We start from the raw sequence: 18,786 nt of genomic DNA, 5'->3' as shown, positions 1-18,786 counted from the left end.
TTTATTTTTGAGAGAGCCAGAGACAGAATGCGAGTGGGTTAGGGGCAGAGAGAGAGGGAGACACAGAATCCGAAGCAGGCGCCAGGCTCTGAGCTGCCAGCACAGAGCCCGACGCGGGGCTTGAACCCAAGAGCTGTGGGATCACGACCTGAACTGAAGTTGTACGCTCAACTGACTGAGCCACCCAGGCGCCCCACAGATTTCCTCTTAAATTTTTTTCTTTAAAGAAAAAAATGGAGATTGCAATCAAATCACAAATTGAGTTTTTAGACTTTTTTCCTCAGCTATAGCAGCCTTCTATCATTTAATCCTATATTGAAGACTCTAGTTTTGTTTTTGTTATTCACCCATGTCAATTAGCATGTAAATGTAAAACTCAATATTTGTGTTTTTGTACCTCATTTTAAAGGCTGCATTATATTCTTTAGTTCTTTTATTCTTTTCAATGTCCTAAGACTGGGACTTTGTCTTTGGACATGGACTTTTCAATTCTTAGGTTCATCTGCTCTCTGAACTTTATCTGCAGTTTGTACAACAATCAGTGACAGTATCATGTCCCCAAATCATCATACTATCATTGCACCTTATACTTTTAAGGCTGTGATAGTTTTCTTCTGCAGTGCTTCCCCTGGCTTTGTCTTACTCAAATCTTAGCCATTTTTAAGATTGTTGAAAGAGGGGGCACCTGGGTGGCTCAGTCGGTTAAGCGTCCGACTTCGGCTCAGGTCATGATCTCGCGGTCCGTGAGTTCAAGCCCTGCGTCGGGCTCTGTGCTGACAGCTCAGAGCCTGGAGCCTGTTTCAGATTCTGTGCCTCCCTCTCTCTCTGACCCTCCCCCGTTCATGCTCTGTCTCTCTCTGTCTCAAAAATAAATAAACGTTAAAAAAAAATTAAAAAGAAAAAAAAGATTGTTGAAAGAGGTATATTGTAAGGGACAGGGAAATTGGGATTCAGCTGAATATTTTGAGAATGGAAGGGACATTTGCAATCAGGTGATATCTTTAGTAGTGTTATACAAGGTGAATTATGTAAGGCTGTGGGATCACTGCTAGAAGTGAGATAATGACAGATTTTAAAGAAAAGCAGAATTTGGGGCAATTAAGTAAATGATCCCCCCCCTCCCGCCCCATTTTATTGATATGTAATTGACATACAGTAAGTGAATGGTTTGATTAATCTATATGGTGAGCATTTGGAAATTTGCTGCTGTATTTTGTCTTGTTTTCACCCCAAGCTCTAGTACCTTTACAGCAAGAATAGCATCCATTATGTTGACTTTTTGTGGCCACTAAATTTTGTTTTACACTCATGTTGAAGAATATTTTTATTGTAGGAGAAGCCGTTTTCTTGGACTGGAACTAATTTATACAGGCATTATTAGTAGGGGTATAAAATGTGTAGGAAATTACTCTTGATATCTAAGTGTTTTGAGTTTTAATGTTGCTTTCATTTACATTAACCTGCAGCCACTTAAATCAGGAAGACATTCTGTGGTTCAGAGTTTTCCAGTATATGAGCTTCTGAAGTGAGCACTGATCCAGAGCTCCTTAATATTTAGAATTCATCAAATAAATAAGTCTTTGTAAAAATAATGGCATAAATTCAGTTTTAAGAAGATAGATTTTAAATACAGGGTGGTATGAAATAGAACAGAGATGGTGGGTCGGTTTCTGGGACCATGCCCTTTGTCTTTGTCTACCACTTCAATCAGAACACCATTGTGTATCTGCTTGATCTATTGGGGGTCGCTGCATAATCCCACCCACCTCTTATCCCTGGTTTTTGAAGGAGTATGTGTTTGTATGAGTCTTTTGGAGTTGTGTTTTTTGTTGTTGTGTTTTATTTCATGTCTTTCCCCATATAGTTTCTGTTCAATCCATTATTGTTATACTGGTTTTTTTTTTTAATTTTAATATAGCTAGGATTTCTGTATCTGTGACAGTAGACAGTTCAACTTTTGGCATATAATACAAAAGGTTTATTTTCTGTTCCTTTGTAAACCTGTTGCATTTTACTTATTTGTAGTGTTATGAAGCTGGCCACTTGGAGAATGACATTAATGAATCACGTGCTGCATCTCATTCTAAAGAGTTTGGTGGAGGTGCGTATTTTTGAGATTTAAATGTTTGAGATTTAAAAAATGTAATGCGGAAATAACTAGGAAACACCTTGTCAGCTAACTAGAAAAGTTGTTACATATGTAAGCAAGACCAGCAAGGTTGCAACTTCTTTTTTTTTTTTTTTTTTTTTCCATTTATTTTTGAGACAGAGAGAGACAGAGCATGAGCAGGGAAGGGGCAGAGAGAGAGGGAGACACAGAATCGGAAGCAGGCTCCAGGCTCTGAGCCATCAGCACAGAGCCCGATGCGGGGCTTGAACTCACAGACTGTGAGATCATGACTTGAGCCGAAGTCGGACACTCAACCGACTGAGCCACCCAGGTGCCCCGCAAGGTTGCAACTTCTAAGACTTGTTTGCCCAAGGGGCTCCTGGCTGGCTCAGTTGGAAGAGCACGTGACTGTTGAACTCAAGGTTGTGAGTTTGAGCCCCATGTTGGGTTTGGAGATTACTTAAAAATAAATAAGCAAACTTTAAAAAAGAAAAAAAAAAGACTTGTTTGTCAAAATATGCTTCCCAATAGAATGCATGACACTAGAAAATTGTCTGGTCATCTTGAGTTTCATGCTGAAATTAGAATTACAGATTTAGAATGTAGAATCCTGGAATTAGAATTCTGTTAGAGTAAGTAACTGGTAGGAACAATAGAGAAAATGAGCTACTTAATTTTCTTATTAGATGGTTCTCCAACTCTATCATTACTTTCTTGGCTTTGATTCAATCTTTATTGTGTAGGACAGAAAATAAGGAGTCTGAGTTGAGAGGGAAATTACAAGTCATCTAAGCCAGTCTTTCACAAATAGTCTTAGTTTCTTTTACCACATCTTTGATCTTTGGTGAGTGAGTATATGCTTGAAAAAGGGAGCTTACATTTCAGTCTGGTCCATTGTGGTTGCTTCTTAAGGGCTTTGAAATCTTTTAAATTGTTTTTTAATCTGACTCCTGAAACTTAGACATGGTGATCTTGGTTCTGCCAATTGGAGGAATGGGCAGCTCTTTATTGAGTAACAGATACAGTAATCATAGTTTGTGCATTTGCTCTACCATGTCCTTTGCTCAGTTCCTTTGTTTAGGACTGTTAATCTCTAATCCATCGAAAGCATTATAGAGAATTAGGATATTATCCATATTATCCCTATTTTATAGAGAATGTGAAGATGAAAGAGGTGGCAGACTTGGGAGGACTAATTCCAGACGTGACCACATTCATTGCGACACTACCATCTTGTTATACACCCCAAATTTTCTACATGCCAATTCTTTGTGTCACTTTGATCATCTGCCGGTGCCATTTATTGATTACTGTTATTTCTGAAGTGTTAAGCCAGATTTGAGCACATAGCATCAGATGTGCCAGCAAAGGATATCATGGGAAGGTTATATTGCATGTGATCTTAAATGAGCACATCTTTAAATGTGACCCATGATTATTAAGTTTTTTAGTAAATAAATCTAGCAATATGTTCACTTACGTTAATCTTGTGTGCAAATATAATTTCATCAATTTGCTTGCTTTAGGAAAAAAACTTTCAAAGTAATTATCAGCTCTTCTCTTACACTTTTATACTCCAGTTTTTGTAAAACCTAAAACTTATTCTTTATCTTTTGTAAATTTCATCTGAATATTTTAGCTACTGAGAAATTTGAACCTTCATTCTGCTATTCTGTTAATTTTTCTTTTAGTTATAGGCAGCCAGCAGCTTTGATAGCAGAGCTTCTCCATCTGTATCAGGCAGTCCCAAGAAGAGAATACTAAGCCAGTTTTCCAAAGTCTAGCCTTCATGTTGATACCTAGCCTAATTATCCTGGAACATTTTATGAAATATTAGTTTAAATTCCTGATATTTCTGTAACAAAGAGGTGAAATAAGTATAAAATATAATGAGGGAAGGACTGGAATTTCATTTTGTATATAGGCCATGTTCGAGCATGCATATATTTTAAATTGTTGGATGTTCAACGTTATAATACCATTGCTAAATATCCTTTAAGTTACTAAATGTATTAAGGGAGATCTCCCTTTCCTCAAGCCAGATGTTATGTATTTCAGCTTTTCATCTTAATCCTTAAATCATATAGTGCTATAATGTACTATCTTTAATTGTGGAGGTCGAATTTTAGTATCTTTTCCTGACTACTAAATGTATTTCCTCCCCATTTACAGGATGTTAAAGTCCTTTGAGGAATTAAGAAGTTTTTCATTTCAATCATGTAAAATGTAATTGTTCTAACCTACCTATACATTTACTATTTAATCTGTATGAGGCAGAATTTATATGTGTGTACCTATTTTCCCAACTAATTATGTAGTCGTGGGTAAATCTCCCCACCCTGTGCCTTTATCCCTCATCTACAAAGTTGGGGAATTAAATGGGCTTTAAGATTGGTTTTTTATTCTAACATTCCATAATTCTATGAGGTCCTTTTAGTTGAGGATAGGAGTTCTTGGACATGTAAGTGATTAGCCAGGAGGTAACACCTGTTTTCCTGTCATAGGCACTACGAAGATATTTGATAAACCAAGGAAGCGAAAACGACAGAGGCATTCTACAGCCAAGGTGCATTGTAAAAAAATGAAAAATGACGACTCATCAAAAGAAACTCCAATCTCAGAGGTATTACTCAGTTCCTCATCTTTTGACCTTCCAAAGCAAATCTACTTTTTACAGTAGAGGCCACATCCCTCTTTCCCTTGAGTTAAGAGTAATGTTCTACTGAAATAGCTAATGAAAAGCTGTAATAGGAATCCTGGAGTAGAAAGAGAGTCTGATGCTAGTAAAATTCAGGCAAGACAATATATGGCAACTATGGGTATGATCTTTAACATCCTATGCTCTAGGTGTCTGATAAATTTTGTAACTGTTTCATCACAAAGTAAGCTTTTTCTAAAACCAAAGAGCACAATGCCAAGTAACCATATAATCTGAGTGAACTTTCATACTGCCCTTTTATAGTTGAGACTGCTACATTTAGAGGGGAAGGAAACTCAATTTGCTTATTTCTTGAAACCAGCATCTGCTTAATTTTAGAATAATATTTATAAACATTGGCTTTAAGGAAACAAAGGTGGATTTAAAACCATTTCCTTGCAGAGCATCAATGCAGTCATTGATGCCATCTCTGGTTTTTCAACTCAAGTTAAAAGAGAAATAGAGCAAGTCAGGTCAGCATTACACATTATGATACAGAGTGTTTCTTTCCAGAATAATTTGAATAGAATGCCCAAGGTGGGCATTATTTAGGAAACACTGATCTTGGAAGGACAAATAAGTAATCAAATAAACTTAAGAATGTTTTCTCTCCCTTAGTGAAACCTTAAAATGGAACAGCTCAAAAAGTTCCAGTGGAACAGCCTCAGAGCAGTTAGTGGCAGGGCATGAGGCGCCCACTACCCGCCCAATCACAGCAGGGTTAGAACTAACATTGCATGCAGTCCGCCCGCGTGATTGGCTGAACATCTGTAAGTGCTTAATGGCTAGACAAATAGCAGCCCAGAGGGCGGGGGTCAAATGGAGGAGACATGAATAATACAGATATGGGACATTATTTTTTCTCTGCAAGGGAGAACTGATGACACACAGAACGGCTGCAAGCCCCAAGGACACTGTTGAGGAGGGTGTAGAGAATGATCATGGGATGCCAGCATCGAAAAAGCTGCAAGGTGAACGAGGCGGAGGAGCTGCACTCAAGGAGAATGTCTGTCAGGTAGAAGATGTTTCCCACTTGCATTTTGATTGCTTGCTTGTCTTTTAAAAGAAGACCTCTTCATGTCTTAATAAGTATATATGTAGTACCTACTATATGTCAAGAGTTTCCATCACTTTAAATTACATCATATAGTCCTAACAATCTTGTAAAGTAGATTACCATTATTATCCTCGCTTTTATAGATGAGGAAACTGAGGCATAAAGATGTTACATAGCTTGCTTATAGTCACACAGCAAAGCCAGGATTGAAACCCAGGCAATCTGGGTTTAGAGTCCTAACCACTCTGTTGTATTGCCTCTCTCTAAAGAGCCTTTATCAGACTTGATAGTAGAGTCCATTAAACGGATGCTTTGATTATGCTCTCTCTGTATGGGCTTGATTTACCTTTGTAGATTCTTAAAAGCTGACATATAAAAAATTGAAGATACTTGGTTTTTCTTCCTCTTTTCTAATTAAAACGGCTAAAAAATAAAAATAACCCAAGCCCAGGATATGCTATGATGAACAATAGAATTTCAACTTTGTTTCTTTGTTCATTTTCGCTATTATATAAAGATTGATCATATTCGGGTGAGCACCCAAACACACTGTTAGTCCTCAGAGAGTGTATGCCCACAAAGATTATCAAGAAAAAATGGTTAAAGCTATAGTGGCCTTATGGCCCTGGATTGTTTGGGCACTCTTTGTTTAAATCTATTGTCCTTGTATAATTTATTAATATTGTATCCTTTTATTATGGTTCCCAATCTGAAAGATGAATTACATAATCATCCCAATTAAAGGGTTAGTCCATAACATTTGGTTAATTTTAAAACATTATTCTTTGATATGTATTGTAATTGAAGTTTTCCTGTTTAAATGATGAAAGCAGACTTGTTTATTGTATATAAAAGCTGGTATCACTGTTACTGTGAATATATAAAACATGGCAGTTGTCAATTTTTATGTGAATAGGAGATAATGAAAGAGACAAAGTTTAAGACTAACTTACACTATAGGTTGATTAAGACCTTGGGAGTCTGTCTGTTCTTAACCCTGGCTGCCTCTGGCCTTTTCCCCAAAGTTCTCCTACTCATTTGTTTATTTAAGTTATGATGTTAAGTGGCCAAGACCAGTTCTGTTTCTTGGGTTCTTAAATGTATTAGACTTGCCTAGTCACCTTTCCTCACCCAGTAAGTATAAGACTTTTTGTCATTTTTATATTTTTCTGCTAATCAGTATGGGGAAACAAGTCAGGATGTTAGAGGCATAAAAGTAACAAATGTTGGGAATTTGCAGAATTTTCATAAATCTTACAGTGTTTTGAAACAAACATCCAGATCTTTATTTCCTAAGGCTCTATCAAAAATGGCACCCTATCTTAGATGAGATCATCTTAGAAAAGTGGCCTCTCTGAGATGGTTGTAGATGTATCTCAAAGTTCATTCAAACCTTGAGTAGAGCCCTTTTGGGACTGTTACAATCCAAGTCTAGCTAGTCAGTATCTCTTGCTTGAACTATTAGAGTAGCTTCCTTGATTGTCTCTTTGCTACTGTTCTCACATATCTCATTCTTGAACTCATTTTCCATGTAGTAATCAGAGAGATCTGTTTTTAAATGAATATTTGATTTTAGCCTTCCCTTGGTAAAGACCTTTGATGGTATACCTTTTAATGAGAATAAAATCTGAAACTATACCATAATGTGTAAGGCCACACAATCAGGCTGTTGCCTTTTTTTTTTTACCTCATCTTCTACCACTTCTAACTTTTGTTCCACTTTAGTCCACTGATTTTCCTTATGATTTTTAGACATGACATAGTTTTTCCTGTCTGTGGACTTTCTGTACTGGTCTTCCTGGTCTTTCTGTCTGACTAAATGACTGACTAGTAGCTCAGAACCCTGTCTGAGAGGCCGTTCCTAATCACCCAATCCAAAATAGCTATTTGAATTCTCTACTTAATCTTATCATTATCTTTCCTGTTTGTTTGTTTACTTGTATTTTCTGTTCTTAGAATATATGAACCATGAAAGCCAAGGGACCTTGTGGTACCTGGCATAGAGGAGTTAATCACTAAATATTGGCTGAATAAAGAGAGGGCTTTCTGCTTTCTAGAAAGCTGCTAGTTAACCTCTGCCTTCATGAAGGCCTTCTGTTCGGGACTTTAAAATCCTTTTTCTGTAGACATACCTGTTTTCTTTCTCTTAACAGAACTGTGAGAAACTGGGTGAGCTGCTGTTATGTGAGGCTCAGTGCTGTGGGGCTTTCCACCTGGAGTGCCTTGGACTAACTGAGATGCCGAGAGGAAAATTTATCTGCAATGAATGTCGCACAGGTGAAGTAGATACAGAAGGATCTTCTTCCAAAGATGGTCTGAGTTTTAAGTTTTACAGGAAAACCCAACATTTATTGGATGCACTGTTTTTGTGGCGATACTGGGCTAGTTGCTGCAGACACGGATAGGTGCTTTGTAATCTTTGCCTGTAGAAAAGAATTCCAAGTGAATAATGACTTTATGGTATAATGTGGTGCAAAAGTATTGTAGTAGAGATACATTTAAAGTGATAGGTAAACAAAGATGAACCAGTGCCACAGAGAAAAAAAACTGAGTTTGGTTTTAAGAGAGACATGGTCATTGGTGTGGGGAGAGGAAGAATAGAAGGTCCAATAATTAAAGTATAGACTGTTTAGGGAATAGGAGGCATAGGTTTGTGTGTTTAAGGTATTTTAGGGAAGAGGCATTGGTAGTGACAAGGAGGATTTCTGGATTACTGTCAGTGTTTTCTGTTTCTTGAGCTGACTGGTGATTACATAAGCAAGTTTATTTTATGGTTATTTGTGAACTATACACTTAGGATGCTGTACTTTTCTGTGTGTATATCATATGTCAACAAAACTGTTTACCAAAAGAGAAAGACCTATTTTAAGAGTTCTAATATACAAATTGGGTCAGAAACTAAGAATGGTCAGATGGAACCAGCCTGTAAAGTACCTCACAGGCTGTGCTAAGGAGATTGCTCTTTCTTCAGCATTATATGTGAATGTTACAGATTTTAAAAAAAAATTTTTTTAACGTTTATTCATTTTTTAGAGAGAGAGAGAGAGTGAGCGGGGGAGGGCAGAGAGAGAAAGGGAAGGAGACACAGAATTCGAAGCAGGCTCCCACCTCCGAGCTGTCAACACCGAGCCTGATGTGGGGCTCGAACTCATGACATGAGGTGAAGTCGGACTGAATGTTACAGCATTTAAGTAATAAAAAAAAATAGGGGATGACAGCTGTTACACTCCTAAGTCATTAAAATCGTAAGTGTGAATGATCCTGCCCTGAGTGAAAGCATGTGTAGAGTGAGAAGCAGGCGGACAACAGTACTTAGGGCATGCCCACATAGAAGAACTACTGGAAGGTGAGGAGGAGCTAGTCAAAGAATGGCTGTGAAGCCGGGGGCAGTGGGGTGTCATAAGCAGTGGCAGATGTGGCAGAGAAACCAAGGAGGTCCTGGCGTGAAAAGAGACAGTTGTATTTGTCAGTGAGGAAAGGCTTGACTTTTTGCCAGAGGGTGCCATACTAAACCAGGTTGAAGGGTGCCTGGGTACCAGTATACGCTATTTCTTATAGAAGCCTGATACCATGGAAAAGAGGGCAGTAGTTGAAGGGAGGATATTGTAGGGTCAAGAGGAAGAACATCTTGAGTGTTGGTAGGATAAAGGTTAAAAACCACATAGAGAAATAAATTCTTATAACAGAAGAGGGAATCATTGGAGGAGTACAGTTATGGAACAGGAGAGAATAATTTTGAAGAGGCAAAAAGATAAAATAGGAATGTTCCTTGAAGTTGGGAGGCAGAAGAAGGAAGCTGAAGTTTTTTTCTTACATTGGTGAGAATGATGGGGAAAGGTGGTCTCTCACTTGAAGGATAGAGTGTAGGTTTAGAGTAGCCCATGTGGGAACAAGAGACAGAATTAACTTGTGTCTTTATTTATTTATTTTTTTTTAATTTTTTTTTTTTTTAATATTTATTTTTGAGACAGAGAGAGACAGCGCATGAACGGGGGAGGGTCACAGAGAGAGGGAGACACAGAATCTGAAACAGGCTCCAGGCTCTAAGCTGTCAGCACAGAGCCCGACGCGGGGCTCGAACCCACGGACCGTGAGATCATGACCTGAGCCGAAGTCGGACACCCAACCGACCAAGCCACCCAGGCACCCCAACTTGTGTCTTTAAATAAGTGGCTCTGTCACATTGAGTTATCTCATCTTTCTGCCACTACTTTTAGTAGCGTGTGAATAAAAGCTGGAAGACAAGATAGCTGTGGGTCATTTTGTCCCTGCATGGTGGGCTTTTTGATCATTATGGAAAATAGTGCCATCCAGCCCTGTAAATGAAATTTAGAAAAAAATGTTTTGGTATGTGCATATCTCTTATCCTAATCTTAGAGCTTCTTGCCTTTTGTGCAAATGATCCAGTTTTGCTAGTCTTACCTTTTTTTTTTTTTCTTAATATTTTATTTTATTTTTGAAAGAGAGAGAGAGAGTACGAGCAAGAGAGGGGCAGAGGGAGAGGGAGATAGAATCTGAAGAAGACTCCAGGCTCTGAACTGTCAGCACAGAGCCCAACACGGGGTTCAAACTCCTGAACCGCAAGATCATGACCTGAGCCGAAGTTGGATGCTTAACCGACTGAGCCACACAGACACCCCACTGGTCTTATCTTTATTATAATGTGATATTCTCTGACCAAGTTAAGGCAAAACTATTTTTTTTTAAGTTAGCCTCACTGAAGTATAATTTACCTACTATAAAATGCACTCATTTTCATGTATGTTTTGATAGGTTTTGATAAAATTTATATACATCTGTGTAACCACAACCATGGAGAAGATTTAGAACATTTCCATCACTTCAGAAGGTTCTCTTGTACTTATTACAGTTGATCCTTATGCTCCTCTCTCCCCCAAATCTTATTTCAGGCAAATAATGATCTGCTTTCTGGTACTACACATTAAATTTATCCTTTTTAAGGGTTTCATATATAGAAGTGGAACAAAACATATATAGTTTTTTGTGTCTGGCTCCATATAACATTTTTGATGCTCATCTATGTTAATGTGTGTATCAGTAGTTCATTCTCTGTCTTAAAATAGTTTATTGAGGTATAGTTGATGTACAATAAACTGCACAAAGTGTAGTTTGATATGTTTTGACATATATATGTCTGTATGTGTATATAACACCTTGTGAAACCATCCCTCAGCATAGTTAATTTGAGATTCAACAACATTGTTGCAGGTTCATTCCTTTTTATTGCTGGGTAGTATGCCATTGTATGGATATATCACAGGTGGTTTATTCATTCATCTATTGATATACATTTGGGTTGTTCTCAGGTTGGGGTATTACTAATAAAGCTGCTGTGAACATTCAAGTCTTTGGATGGACACATTTTCTTTTTACTTGTGTAAATACGTAAGGGTGGAATGGCATGGTAGGTATATGTTTAATTTTTAAGAAACATTCAAACTGTTTTCCAAAGTGTTTGTACCATTTTAAATTTTCATCAGTAATGCATGAGAATTTCAGTTCTTTCACATCTTCATCAACACTTGGTATTGTCAGTCTTTTTAAATTTAGCCCTTCTGACAGATGTATCACGGTATCTCATTGTGATTTTATTTTTAAATATTTATTTTGAGAGAGAAAGAGCAAGCGTGTGCACACGTGCTCAAGGAGGGGCAGAGGGAGGGAGAGAGAATGCCAAGCAGGTTCCACCCTGTTAGCACAGAGGCTGATGCAGGGCTTGATCCTATGAATCGTGAGGTCATAACCTCAGCCGAAATCAAGAGTCATATTCTTAATCCACTGAGCCACCCAGGTGCCTTCTCATTGTTATTTTAATGTGTATTTCTTTCTTTCTTTTCTTTCTTTTCTTTAATGTTTATTTATTTTTGAGAGAGCCAGAGACAGAATGCAAGTGGGTTAAGGGCAGAGAGAGAGGGAGACAGAGAATCCGAAGCAGGCTCCAGGCTCCGAGCTGTCAGCACAGAGCCCAACGTGGGGCTCGAACCCATGAGCTGTGAGATTATGACCTGAGCTGAAGTCGGATGCTCAACCGACTGAGCCACCAAGGTGCCCCTTAATGTGCATTTCTTAATGATGAATGATATTGTGTATCTTTTTTGTTTTTGTTTATATATATATACTTTTAATAATTTTTTAATGTTCATTTTTGAGAGAGAGTACAAGCAGGGATGGGGCAGAGAGGATGGTTACAGAGGATCCAAAGTGGGCTGTGCACTGACAGCATGGCTCAAACTCAGAAACCATAAGATAATGACGTGAGCTGACATGAGACGCTCAACCAACTGAACCACCCATGTGCCCCTGTGCATCTTAATGTGCTTTTTTGACATCTTGATGAAGTGTCTGTTCAGATCTTTTTTTTTTTTAATTTGTTTATTTTCTTACTTTTGAGTTTTAAGAGCCCGTTGTATATATTCTGGGCACAAGTTCTTTATCTGATACATACTTCTAAAATTATTCTACCAATCTGTGGGTTGGTCTTTCATTTCCTTAATGGTGTCTTTTGAAGAGCAGTTTTTAATTTTCATGAAATTCAGTTTATTAGTTTGTTCTTTTTAGAGATTTTGCTTTGGTGTCATATTGAATAAATCTTGCATAATCCAGTGTCACAAAGCTTTTCTTTGTTTTCTAATGAAAATTTTATAGTTTTAGGTTTCATATTTAGGTCTATGGTCTAGTTTGAATCAATTTTTGTATAGGACGTGAGGTAAAGAGTTATTATTTTTGAGGGTAGGAAATTTTACTCTGGTTTTAGTAAAGATGAATAGAGTAAGAATAAAGGAGTCATTTCTTACCCTATTTTCCTAATGGGGAGTGACTGTCCCGTAATTTAGGTTATTCTAATCTAATATTGGCTGTGAGTTACTTGGCATTAGACAGTAAGTAGTTTGCTTCTTTCCAAATGCATAATTAAAAATTTTTCCTAAAATCATTATTAGTTGGGTAAACTTACTATTTATAGGTGAGATGGGCTATTTTAATGAGCTTCTATTTCCAGCAAGTGTCAGAGGCAAGTTAGATGTGTCTTTCAAGCCTGAGCTTTTTCCTTTACATTGTATTGCTTCTCAGAGAGAGGTGGATTTTTTTTTTTCTTTTCTTAAACTTTGTATTACAGAAATCCTCAGACACTCAGGGTACCTGGGTAGCTCACTCAGTTAAGCATGTGACTTTGGCTCAGATCATGATCTCACTGCTTGTGAATTGGAGCCTGCTTCGGATTCTATGTCTCTCTCTCTCTCTCTCTCTCTCTCTCCCTCTCTCTCTCTCTCTCTCCCCCCCCCCCTCTCCCCCCCTCCCCCACTCTCGCTGTTTCTCTCTCAAAAACATAAGAAAAGAAAGAAATCCTCAGACATTTATAAAAGTAGAACAGTGTAAAGATTCCCCCCGTATTCATCACTTAGCTTCAGTACTTATTGGTGTTCTACCTCTGTTTACCCATGTATTTCAAAAGGTGTAACAGTTACTACTTAAAGATATATATCTAATGTGTAGCAAAATTATACAGTACCCAGTCTCATTTAAAAATTTTCCAATTTGTTTCAAAGATGTCTTTTTATAGTGTTTGAATCAAGATACAGATAAGGTTTTCTTTATTTTTTGATATGTCTCTTAATTTCTCTTAATCTACAACATTACTACTCCCACCCTATTTTTAAGTGTCGTTTATTTGTTGAGACAACGGTGATTTGTCCTACTCAGTTTTCCACATTGTAAATTTGGTTGATTGCATCTTTGAGGTGTCCTTTTAACTTCTTCCTCTATCTCTTCCATATTTCCTGGAAACTTGTAGTTAGATCTAGAGGCTGAATTAATTTCAGGTCAGTTTTCTTCTGGCAGGAATGCTTTGTACGTAATGTGTAGTTCCTATTGTGTCACATTAGCAAGCAAACATTGTCAAGATTTTCTCAGTAGTGATTGATTGTTCAGTGGGTTCACGTTGTCATCCTAATCAGTCTCTTAGAAAGTTCTTTACTGTGATATTGTGATTTATACTAAGAAATGTGTATTTTGGTCTTTAGTTTATGGCACAGAGCTCCCAAGACCTTGGTCTCTCCTAAGGGGTGAGAGTGATAAAGATGTCCTTTGTGTGTATTTTATTATGTTAATGAAAGACACACCTAAGGATGGGGGCTTGATTGCCAGAAGAACCCATCCTGATTAGAGGGCTAGAACTTTCATTCCTAGCCCCCTAATCTCTAGCGAGGAAAAAGGGCCGGAGGTTGAATCACTGGCCAGTGGTTTAATCCGCCACGCCTATGCAATGAAATCTCCATCAAAACCTAAAAGGGTGGGTTTCAGAGAGCTTCTGAATGATTGGTGAACATGTGGAGATTAAGAAGAAGGTGGTGCCTCTTGGAGAGGGCGTGAAAGCTCCATACCCTTTCCTCATATCTTGCCCTATTTGTCTCTTCCATTTAGCTGTTCATGAGTTACAACCTTTTGTAATAAACCGGTGATCCAGTAAATAAATAAAAATCTTTCTCTGTGAGCCATTTTAGCAAACTAATCAAACCTGAGGAAGACAGGGTCATGAGAACCTCTGATATATAGCCAGTCAGAAGTATAGGTGACAACCTGGACTTGAGAGTGGCATCTGAAGTTGAGGATGGGGCAGTCATGTAGAACTGAGTCCTTAATCTGTGGGATATGATGTTATTGCCAGGTATATAGTCTCAGAATTAAGTTGAATTGTAAGATACCTAGCTGGTGTTGGAGAATTGCTTGCTGGTATGGGAACTACCCTTCCTGCTCCCCCCCACCCACACACACACATACTCACATGCATACACACACCCCATATTGGAACTTCGTACAGAATTGTGTACTTACAAACTTTCATCTAATGCTTTAGCATTGGATGAACTCTTAAATTGGTGTTAATTTATTACTTTATTTCGGTTTCCCAGGAATCCATACCTGTTTTGTTTGTAAGCAGAGTGGGGAAGATGTTAAAAGGTGCCTTTTGCCCTTGTGTGGAAAGTTTTACCATGAAGAGTGTGTCCAGAAGTATCCACCCACTGTTATGCAGAACAAGGGCTTCCGGTGCTCCCTCCACATCTGTATAACCTGCCATGCTGCTAATCCAGCCAGTGTTTCTGCATCTAAAGGTATGAGTTTCTCACATGGACCAGTCTAATTGTAGAACCTCGCTTTCATTGGCAATGTGTATTTCCAGGTGCTATCTGGCATCTCTTCGTGGCCTCTCTAGCTTTTGTCAAGAGTGTCAGCATTTTATGTGAGAGAGAGGAGAATAATGGACTAGTCTAGCAGTTCCCACATTGTATTCTGTGGAGCCCTAATGTTATGTGGTGGTTTGAAATATTTCGATTTCTTAGTTTGAGAAAATATTGTGCTACATGCCTTTCTCCCCCTACTCCATTAGACCAAAGTGTATTATTCATTTCCTATGGACCCTTTATATCTATGGTTGTCAGATGTGATATCATTCAAACATGAATTTAGGGTAGAATTGAGGTTTTTGTTTTGTGTTGGTTTATTTTCTTTTAAATGGAAACTTCTATCCTAAAACCTCTTTCCTGCATTATAGTTAGATTGAGAGCTAAAGTTTCCAAAACTGCCTATAGTTCCAGGTAAATTCAAGTTTTTAGGTCTATTCTCATTGGGAAAACAGTCATTTATTTCTGTTCAATAATAATAGGGTCTCTTACTAGTTTTCCCAAGCCAAATATTGTGTCTCTACTATTAAATGCTTGTGTGCCCACAGAGCCCTCATTTCTCCCATAGGGGATTGAGGAGGAAAAACGTAGCAGTGTTTTGCCTTTGCTTTTAATTAGACTGGCAGTACCTTTTGTAATATGATTCCTTGGACTTATAGATCTCCTCACTCTTAAGTACAGTAATTTAACTTGGTTGATCAAAATTACAGTTTAACCATCAGTTTACCTTCCCATTTTTAGTTGCTATTGTAGATTACATTTAGATGATTTGGTAATGGTTTCTATTTGGTGTGATACATGTTAGAGGACATATTTTATCTGGAAGGGGTTCATTCACCTTAAAGTTCCGGCTTTAAGAATCACATAGTACCAAGCAATATTATTTATTAGTCTTTCTCTCTCCCAGCTGGCCTTCTTTCTGATTGTGCACATCTCTTCTATTTAGTCTGAGGCTGATTCCAGGTTTCCTAGGAGTCTAGGCAATGGATTATATAGGGTTTTTCTTGGTGAGGCAGGCTCACTTAACAGTCGTGAGATCTGACTCTTTGTGGTAACTTATCACATAGCTCCCATCTGAGCTTTTCATAGTGAATTATGTGTTTTATCATCCCTTGTCCTAGTAGTGTTTCCTTCTATTAGTGACATTTTCTCAGTGCTGACAAAGATTTCAGTAACTCGTGTTGTTTTATATTTAATCTCTTTGTTTTTTGTCTGCTACTCTGGTTTTCCTGCTTGTAATTTTAGGTCGTCTGATGCGCTGTGTCCGCTGCCCTGTGGCATACCATGCCAATGACTTTTGCCTGGCTGCTGGGTCCAAGATCCTTGCATCTAATAGTATCATCTGCCCTAATCACTTTACACCTCGGCGGGGCTGCCGAAATCATGAGCATGTTAACGTTAGCTGGTGTTTTGTATGCTCAGAAGGTAAGACATGACTGCTTAATGTATGAATAGTCTAAAAAGAGGTTAATACAATATTTTAAGTGCAACAAAAATCATTTTCTTCACATTGTTAGTAGAGAAAATATTGGGATGTAATGTCTTGAACTTAGGATAACATAGCAGAACTTTTAAACTTGTTTTTTTTTCCCTGATAAGGGAGAGGTTTTATTTTGTTATTTTGAATAATGACCTTATTTTCATTAAAATGATAAATGAAACAAAGAGAAAGATAAGGGAAAGGAAATAGAATCACCCTTGGAAAATGGGGGAATGTGATCAAACAGTACAAACTTCCAGTTAGAAGATTGGTAAGTTTGTGGACTTAATGTACACCACGGTAATTATAGTGACTAATACTGTATTGCATATTTGCAAGTTGCTAAAGAGAGTAGGTCTTAAAAGTTCTCACTACCACCAAAAAGAAAAAATTATAATTATGTGAGATGTTTGATATGTTACCTAACCTTAGTTGGGCAATCATTTCACAGTATATACATCTAGTCATTATGTTGTACACTTTATATACAATGTTATATGTTAAATAAACTGGAGGTAAGGAATAATAATTAATAAATAAATAATCCCAAATCGTCCCAAGTTCCACCATCAGAAAAAATCATTACTTAATTTTAAGTGATACTACATAAGACATTTGTGCACATAAGCAGATAGCAGGGGTATATATCTAGATAGAAATAGTTCTAGAAGATGGTATTATATTGTACAATTGTGTTTCTTTTTTGTTAAATCGTTTATTCATGAATATAAAAGGAAAGTGAAGGAATTTATGAACATCTATTAAGTATTTCTTAACTGTTAGAGGTATTCCTAAAAGTTCTTCTAAAGTGGAAGAAAAATAAATTTTATATCTTTATATATTTTTTTTCTTCAACTTAAAACATACTTCTTTGATAGTGTTAAGCTTCTACATTTTCTTTCAATTCCTCACAGCCTGATTTTTGCTAGTTATTGTAAGTGGATGGTTTAGTAATCATCACTACTCTATTTACTATGGTGCTTATAATTCTGATTTCCTTATTTTAATTTTTCTCTTGGTTGACTGAACTTCTAGGAAGCACCCAGAGGTGCTTATTTCTCTGCTTGAGGCTATCCATCATTTGCCTCTATACTAGAAGCATGTGTTGGGTTACTATAAAACAGGATATGTGTTCTTTTTCTAAGACTGTTGTGGACATTGCTTCACTGTTTTTTCTGGTGTTGATGGTGACACCAGTTCTCATGTAGTTTCTTCATTACTTTTCAAATTGACTAAATTTTATTGATTAGTAATTTAGGGGGAACAATTTCTCTCACTTTTCTGTTTTTTTAATACTTAGTGGCTATGCAATTTCATGAAAACTTGGCTGGTTATGAACATTCTGAGGGACTCATTTAAAAAGTCAGTATGTCTAATTGAATGAACATCCCTCTTGAGAAATTTGGATATACTAAATAGTGCTAAAGTCATAGAAGAAGGTTTTTCAACTGCTTTATATGATTGAAGTGGTCAATTTGGACTTTTTTTGTGCTCTTAGAAGATTCATGTAACATGACAATTTAAGGAAAAGATACACTTAGAGGACATGGTTTGTATCCTCAAACCATTCTATGCTGCTAATATAGAATAAACAAAAAGCACGTTAAGTGCGCTTATGGATAAAGAGGGAAGCCTTTGGGGTAGAGATGTTTTTTTTTTTTTAATTTTTTTTTTTTCAACGTTTTTTATTTATTTTTGGGACAGAGAGAGACAGAGCATGAACGGGGGAGGGGCAGAGAGAGAGGGAGACACAGAATCGGAAACAGGCTCCAGGCTCCGAGCCATCAGTCCAGAGCCCGACGCGGGGCTCGAACTCACGGACCGCGAGATCGTGACCTGGCTGAAGTCGGATGCTTAACCGACTGCGCCACCCAGGCGCCCCTGGGGTAGAGATGTTTTAATTCACAAAGAGGACGTTCTTTTTGTTCTTCTAATACCTGCTCCTTATAAACACTGTCTTGTGAACACTGCTGCCTATTTATTATACCACTCTTCTTTTGTTTAGAAGAAAGTTAAAGACAAGAGTTTGGTATTTAATAGCTTTTAAATATAACATTCTGGGGGCACCCAGGTGGCTCAGTCAGTTAAGCATCCGACTCTTGATGTCGGCTCACACCACGATCTCACAGTTCGTGGGATGGAGCCCCACATCGGGCTCTACACTGAAAGCGTGGAGCTTGCTTGGGATTCTCTCTCTCCCTCCCTCTCTCTCTCTCTCTCTCTCTCTCTCCCCCCCTCCCCTCC

At 37.7% G+C, this 18,786-nt stretch overlaps 1 protein-coding gene across 4 annotated transcripts in view; it reads left to right on the top strand.

Moving 5' to 3' along the window:
* Positions 1–18,786, top strand: part of NSD1 (nuclear receptor binding SET domain protein 1) — a 146,319-nt gene that overhangs the window by 101,839 nt on the left and 25,694 nt on the right. For 2 of the 4 annotated variants that reach the window (XM_049648612.1, XM_049648609.1), the window contains 6 exons: positions 2,026–2,101; positions 4,615–4,733; positions 5,680–5,823; positions 8,019–8,142; positions 14,793–14,993; positions 16,308–16,487. In XM_049648612.1, the coding sequence (XP_049504569.1) occupies positions 2,026–2,101; positions 4,615–4,733; positions 5,680–5,823; positions 8,019–8,142; positions 14,793–14,993; positions 16,308–16,487 (844 nt within the window). The other 2 variants (XM_049648610.1, XM_049648611.1) reach the window with 2 other exon arrangements.

The sequence above is a fragment of the Panthera uncia genome (assembly GCF_023721935.1).
Source record: "Panthera uncia isolate 11264 chromosome A1 unlocalized genomic scaffold, Puncia_PCG_1.0 HiC_scaffold_17, whole genome shotgun sequence".
Lineage (NCBI taxonomy): Eukaryota > Metazoa > Chordata > Mammalia > Carnivora > Felidae > Panthera > Panthera uncia.
This window is presented reverse-complemented; position numbering and strand designations above follow the sequence as displayed.